The 7500-nt window shown below is 38.9% G+C and overlaps 1 protein-coding gene across 2 annotated transcripts in view; it reads right to left on the bottom strand.

Moving 5' to 3' along the window:
* Positions 1-307: 307 nt before the first annotated feature.
* LOC138003339 (beta-2 adrenergic receptor-like) overlaps positions 308-7500 on the bottom strand; it is a 9827-nt gene continuing 2634 nt past the window's right edge. The window contains exons 1-2 of one of the 2 annotated variants that reach the window (XM_068849365.1): positions 4215-4317; positions 308-2732 (exon numbers count right to left, since the gene is read on the bottom strand). In XM_068849365.1, coding sequence (XP_068705466.1) covers positions 1581-2642 — 1062 coding nt within the window. In that variant the 5' untranslated portion in view covers positions 2643-2732; positions 4215-4317 and the 3' untranslated portion in view covers positions 308-1580. Of the gene's footprint in view, positions 2733-4214; positions 4318-7500 lie in introns of those variants that run through there. The other variant, XM_068849356.1, reaches the window with a different exon arrangement.

Raw genomic sequence — 7500 nt, 5'->3', positions numbered from 1 at the left:
TGCTTGCATCTACTGTGCAGACCTCAGTATAGACCTTATTCATAAATGGCGGTCACATTTATAATTCTTTTGTCCACGTGCAAATTAGCAAGCCTACCAAGCCTCATTTTGGAGCAAGAAATCTTTTCAATTCACTGTATTGTATCGAGGCTTGGTAGGCTAATTTGCACTTCGACAAAAGAATTATAAATTGACCGCCATTTATGAATAAGGTCTATAGACCATTTACACTGCTTTGCGTGTATAATAAGTAGTTTCTTCGAAACATTTAAAGATAAAAACTAGCGATAAAACGACGACGTTTCGATCTCGTTGAGATCATTTTCAAGTTTTAAAAAAATGAATAAAACTTTGCATATAGGAAGTAAAATCACACATGAGAATATGAAAAGCGATAAAAATGTGGAAATATGTACTAAGCGTTGCAAAAGGTAAGTGATAAAAACTAAAAGAGGCTAACAATAGGACAAAAAGCTTTACAAAAGATTTGCACTTCTTACGGAAGTGCCAGAGATGTCCATCAACGTACACTGCACTTCTCGAGTTGTCGTAGAGTGCTTTCATGGCTTGTACCGTCTCCTTGGGGATCCCATAATGCCTCAGTATCTTGAACATCACTTTGCGGTCGATTGAGTCGAACTCCTTTTTGAAATCGATGAAGGTGGAATATAGTGGCAGCTATTGGTCATCTGCACCCTCCATCAGTCTCCTGAAAATGAAGATCTGTTGGGCAAAACCCCGGCCTCTGCAGAAGCCGGCCTGGTTGCACAACCAGCAATAAGAGCCATGTATAGCCAATTCAAGTATTGTTGTTCAAAAGTCTCACACCAGAACTGTAGAATCACATTTCAGAACAAGGAAAAAATGCTTTCCAATGTAACAACGTGTAGTTGGAAAGCGTTTTCATTACGGTTCGAAGCATATTTATCATGTCAATGGTCTCTCTTTGTACTATAAGAGTAAGTCTTTGTTCACAAGAACTGTTCTACAATTTTGTTGAGTATATGCAAATTTGTACCTTTACTATAAATCCAATTGATTTCGCCTTCCGGACAGCCGTTCGTCTTGTAGCCTAACTTTGATGCTATATATTATATTAAAACACTAATCCTCGGAGTTAGTGATGCGTCGCATTTCGATAGAGGACTACGTTTTCAAGTGGGTTTTTTGGCCCGATAGGTTTTTTACCACTAGTTTTTTCGTAGTGGGCGACGTATTATTCCAGTGTAATTTCCTTTCTGGTTTTTTTTTTGTGTTATTTTCCTTTGTGTTGTAACTTATTATTTTTCACATCTTGGTTTTTTTCCCATCCAGTGTTTTCATGGACATATTTTTAGTTTGTCATTTTTTCGATGATTGTAAGCTATTGTATTAATCTTTGACGAATTCTTGTATCCGTTTTAGTATATTTTTGGTCTTTACCTAAAACATTTAGTCTGTTGTATATTTTCGTTGTTTGTCATATTTAATTGTAATGAGACTGATGATTCCTTGTATTTTTAGTATAACTTGTCTTTCATATTGAATAAACGCTGGTTTCCGCTGTGCTTCAGGCACCCAGCAGAGTCACACACCATTTGTCATAGTGTCGTCGTTTTATTTATTGCCTCCCTTAGCGAGCTATGCGCAGCGTAGTGATGAAGAGGATCGTGTGCCCTTTCCTGGTATTTTTGACGGCATTTCTGTTTGAAGATCATCCCTCGTAAAACTTCTCGGAAATCTTTCTTGGCCAACGTGCATAACAGCGGATTTGTCAGTGGAGGAATAAAGCCAAGAGCAGAGAGCAAACGCTGCACCCAAACAAGAGAAGGAGTTGGAGCTGGTTCGTTGGAATGATCATTTAACATAGCCAAGAAAAATGGTAGCCAACAACCCGCAAAAATTACAACCATTATCACCAACACACTTCGGCCTCGCCACTCACGATGAACGGCACGAGATCCCCGATGCAGGGCGTCTTGCAGATGGCGATCATTTTTGGCAATCTTAAAGGAGATGTAGAATATACGTCCATAGATGAAGCACATCAGCAGTAGAGGAACAAGGAAGAAAAGTACTAGGCAGATTATACTGTACCCAATGTTGACATCGACGGACTCATCAGATTCTGAAGTGTCGCCGAAGTTCAAGTTATCCCATGATAATTGAATGGCGGAGGATAAACACGCAAACACCCAAACCAAGCAAATAGCACAGATTGCGCGCCTTTTTGTGATGAGTGACGCGCGCCTATACGGATGTACTATCTCCAAATAACGATCAAAGGCAATGAGAAGAACATGACAAATTGACGAAATACCGGTGAATCGAAATAAAATGACGGAAGATATGCATATGTCTGCTCTTATTATGTTACACACCAACAGGAGAGGAACTCCCACCAAGCCATTCACGAGATCGGAGAGCGCTAACGAACCGAGAAACAAGTTCGTAAACGACCTCAAAGTTTTCTTTTTGTAGACCATAGAGATTACAAGACCATTAACCACGACAATGAGTGCGCCAATCAGGGCTAAAACTACGATCACTGGCGCAGTAAAAATTTCAACCGATGGGGGTCCGTAGGGTTCAGGATCGCTAGAGCAATTATCTCCAGATTTTGAGAAATTGAAGATCCGGGAAGCATTTGATAAAGACAGCATTTTTGTCTACCATCAAGCCACTGAAAGTGTTTAGTCTCCACAGATGGATGTGTCGACAGTCAATCTACAATTAATCCTTGCACCTGCAGACTGGAAAAAAAAAACATTACAGTACTGATGAACGTCATGTTCTGTCTAGAAAATAAGCATGCATCATAAATCAAATTTTATCGAAGTTTTTAAAAAAACAAAAAGCTTAGTGCTTGCGCATATTTGACACGGTTGAGTTTCTTCTCTTCATGCAGGTACTGAAATAGGAAGGGGTTTTTGCCTGTAATAGCAAATATGTTGTTTGTTTCAAAAAATCGTGTAATTGTGTAAATAGTACACCCTGAAGTCAAAATAGATACGTTTCTCAGGAACCCGATGAGTAATCAGCCTGCGAGCAAGGTCTTTCTCTGCGGTGAGAGAGAATGAGAGCCTGCATGCATCCCTCTGAGTTTTGAATGCCGCCTCCAGATGTCACGCTGAGAGAGCTGTCAAAAATTGGCCAATCAGCTCGCACCAGAAGTAAACATTGAAAAAAACAGTTAGCCACGCGTTGTGTATTTCTAAATTGCTCGAGGCAGAAACTCCACTGTAAAGAAAGGAAGCCTTCGCCAGAAAATCCTAAGAACTACTGCTGATGCTGTAAAGCGTAGCTGAATATTCTGTACGTAATTCGTCGAAGTCCCTTCACGGAAAATGTGTTTCGTCAGGGAAAAATTTTAGCACACAAACTTGAAACGACGGGAATCGTAATAGAGAAATCCGTTTTTCCTGACCGCATCTCCACCGTGTGAGACTCGTCGACCACAACTGCTGCCAAATTTCGGTAAAGCGAAGCAGAATTATCTTTTTTAATTAATTTATTTTAATGAAATACAGACATTGGAACTACTACATCACACTTTAATACTAGACAGATATTCTAATACCTACACCAGTTTATTTCAAGGCTTATCGAGTATTTGTGATTATAGATATGTATTTTACTAATTCAACACTATGAAAATTGGAATATTTTGTTTTCAAGTGTATCGCAGTATTGCGGGGTCACCCAGGAGATCGAGGAATCATTTGAGTAGCCGCCTTTTCGACTTAACCAAATACTTGCTAAAATCATGTAGAGTTTTTTCTTCCCTCTAATAGCAAATATGTTGTTTGTTCAATAAAATTATTTTTGGCTGGAAAAGGTTTTTGTGAGATTTGTCTGCCCGTTCTGAATAGCGTCGCGTATTATCAAAGGTAGACTAATTTGCACATGTGTAATATTTGTGTAAACGTTTTAAAGTTTCGTTAATCTTATTTAGTGCGCACAGGGGGAGCTACCTCGGATCTTCGCCGCTTTGGGGGTTTGGTTTCGGACGCACTGGACTGACAAAATTTGTTTGGCCCTTCCAAAAATCTCGACAAAATTTAGCTCTGCCAAATTTTCAATTTGTCAAGCGTGAAAGCACTGAGAGTGAGAAACAGAAAAATATTTGTTAACCACAAGTGTCAATCACACCGAAATAAACACCAATTGATTGACATTTTCCATCAAATCATCATAATCATGGCATGTAAATTGACAAATCTGTCAGACTTCACCTCCGAAAATAATTTGTCCTGCTCCCAGACAGGACGACGGCGTCTCGAAAGTTTGGTAAGCCTTGACAAAATAATCACCGGACGCACTTGTTTTGTACTCAACTCTGCAAAGGTAAAAAGAATTGGAAATGTGACAGTGAAAAATTATTTGAATGAAAGCTTGTTGTCTCGTTTGTGCTTTATTACTTACGGTCAAGGTTCTTTCGAAAAAGGTTTGATGTGAATTGTCAGAAATGAGGTTGACTGGCAGTAGAGTTATTTTCATAGAGTTATGTCGTAGAGTTAGAGTTAAGTTTCCAAAATCCTGAATTCAAGATTTTGGAAGGCCTAAATCCTGAATTTAGAAATACAAAAAGGATCCTAAACATGCATAAAAGCTAACGTTAGGCCTAATTAGGCCAACAAAAGTTTAGCTTTTATGATCGTTGCCTCCCAAAATCTTGAATTCAGGATTTTGGAAACTTAACTCTAACTCTACGACATAACTCTATGAAAATAACTTATTTAATTGCATATGCTTTGTGACACCGATTGTGTACACGCAATTGAAATGGGAAGGGTTTTTTGCCTCTTATAGTAAATATGTTGTTTGTTTAAATAATTGTTTCGCTGGAAAAGATCTTTGTGAGATTTCCATGTTTTGTGAAATTTTGTCATGTTGTGTAATTTTCGAGCATAACAAATTTGCATACGTGTGTTGAAATATGATAAGGGAGAATTTTTTTTTTGTAATGCACTGCAAGCTGCGAGGTGTGTTGGAAGCGTGCTTGAGTTTCAATAAAATGAGTGCCAATATCGGCAAAAAATTGTGACGCTGCTGAATAATAAATAAAGTAGCTGCTATTCTCAAAACGATGGTATTACCCGGTGATAAATAACCTCGTCTTGGAGAGTAAATTTTTGACTTTGCAGAAACAATGGTCAACCTCAAGAGTTGGGTGATTGTGATCTTTGTCAAACATTATAGCACTTGAAAAAAAAGAAAACTAACAATATCTTGCCATCATTTGACACAGATGCTTCACTGTTTCGCGATTAAACATGCCGCGGTAACTTGATCACGGCGCCCGCTGAATTCGATGTCACTTTATTTGTGCAGCCAAAAGGAAAATAGCAAAATTGAAGGTAGCAAAACTCTCCCACAATGTTTGTCGCTGATCGTAACTTTTTATATTCGCGGTTCAAAATCAATCTTGTTTTCATGTCGTAAATTTTATTGCTGATGGCAAAATATTTTATTCTCTATCGACCATCCTCGAAACTTCCTTCTGCTCTTCCTAAAAACTGTGTATCAATATTTATTTACTTTTGCATCAATATTTTTTTTGCATAAAGCAAGCTAACAAAATCTGTAGCTTGCTTAGTTCGCATTGGTTAGCGTTAAAGCAGAATTTTTGTTCCAATGCTTCTGTAAAACGAACGGTTTTATTTTTTAGGTCACCCATTCAGATACTAACCCCGCTGGATATGAATTAAGTTCGGTGAACTTTTGTATTACAAAGCTGTCAGATGCTCAGAGTGCACGCTTAAACTTGTGGTGGATGGAAGTTGTCACGGAACTTGAAAATGATCATCATGTCAGCCCAGAAGCCAATGTTTCTCGATTCCCTTTTATTTTTTCAATCTTCCTGGGTTCAGTACTTTGCTAGTAACCACATGTCTTCTCAGGGGGCTATTTACCCAAGATTTCTACCATGGCGCTACAACGATATACAATACCAAAACAATATCGTGCACTGTTATAGCTACATATTACGCAAAGACAACTTGAATCTCCTGGAAGACAACACGCAGCTCAGTTGACAATATGGAATAAACCGCTGTGTTACTTCACTACCACACGTAAGCAATGCGTGTCTGTTTTTTCTAAAGATGACAGGAATTTCTTCTTTCTGACAAATGATTAATTAATAGGCCGGTAGCCAGGTTTTTAACCTCAGAAAAGGATCTGTTTCGTCGTATGAACGTGTGAGCCAAAGGGTCTCTGATGGTATGACTTCTGGTTGACCCCTCAAATGGTCTTAATGACCCCTGACTTGAAAAAAATTGCCTGGAACGCTGAACGTACCAAAGGCAACCCAGTGTACGCTCACGGAACATCTAGTTGTGTTGGTTACTGGAGTCTTCACTATGGGTTTAGCATGAGTAATATTCAATTACGGACTGGAATTATAAAACTTGGGCAATGTTTTTCCGTGACATCCTTGGGAAATTTAATTTTATATTGCAATTAACGGTCGGAAGTAATTTTTTGCGGGAGAGTAAAAACGATCGTTAACGGTGCTTTTCTCATTCAGTCATCTCCTCTGAGCAAAACTGCTGGTGTGAAACAATAACAAACGTTTATTAAAGAGCTTCAATCCATCTCCGGGCGGGAAGCCAAAACCAAATTGCACAATGGCTCGAAAATTTGATCCCTAATCGATTTTTTGATTCAGGTTCCCACAATTTTTTTTTTTCAATTTTTCAACGCTCCACCAATGTTCGATGTTGCATGAAACTCTGTTCCGGTCGAAAAAGATTCTATTTCATGGAATATAATCCCCAAACGAAACAAAAAAATCAGTGTGATGAAACTGTTACAACAGTCGTGAACGAATTGGTGTACTTATTACCCTCATATATGGCATAAGCCCGGCTTACCTCAGAAGCTTGCTTCCTTCCCGCATGCTCGATTATGATTTGCCTTTTCGTTCCCTTTTTCTTGGAATTTAACAAAAAAATCCAGTTTTGGTGATTCTCCTGGCGTCGTATTTTATCCTTACGCGCCAAACAATTATCAAACCCAAATCTATCTCATGTACTTACACTTTTGTGTCAGGTTTGAATTCAACAATGGAAATAAATATTGGCTTTCGACAGTCTCGTTTTCTTAAATCAAGTGCCACTGTCGTTACTCGTGGATATGAAAGTTACCGCGATTGTTTGAAATTGGCGGGCTGACGTTTCCTTTATGCACTAGTCAGTGTAATATAATTAGTTCTTATTAACCGAGCGGAAGGTCTGTATGGGAGAATCTTGACCGAGGTCGCCAGTACAGACCGAACGCAGTGAGGTCTGTACCAGCGACCGAGGTCAAGATTCTCCCATACAGACCGACCTAGCTCGGTTAATAAGATGTTTATTATATGGCCAAACAAGAACAATTTAATTCGTTTAATGTAACTGGTTTGTACTAACTGACGTTTTGCCTGCCAACGGCGATGAGTGGCGATGAGCTGAACTTAATTCTGTCAAAATTTGTTCGTCATCCTCTCTTTTGTCATCATGCTGTTTGGCATTGCCA

This window comes from Montipora foliosa, chromosome 1 (genome assembly GCF_036669935.1).
Source record: "Montipora foliosa isolate CH-2021 chromosome 1, ASM3666993v2, whole genome shotgun sequence".
NCBI lineage: Eukaryota > Metazoa > Cnidaria > Anthozoa > Scleractinia > Acroporidae > Montipora > Montipora foliosa.
The sequence above is the reverse complement of the archived record's forward strand: the minus strand, read 5'-3'. Positions and strand labels throughout refer to the sequence as shown.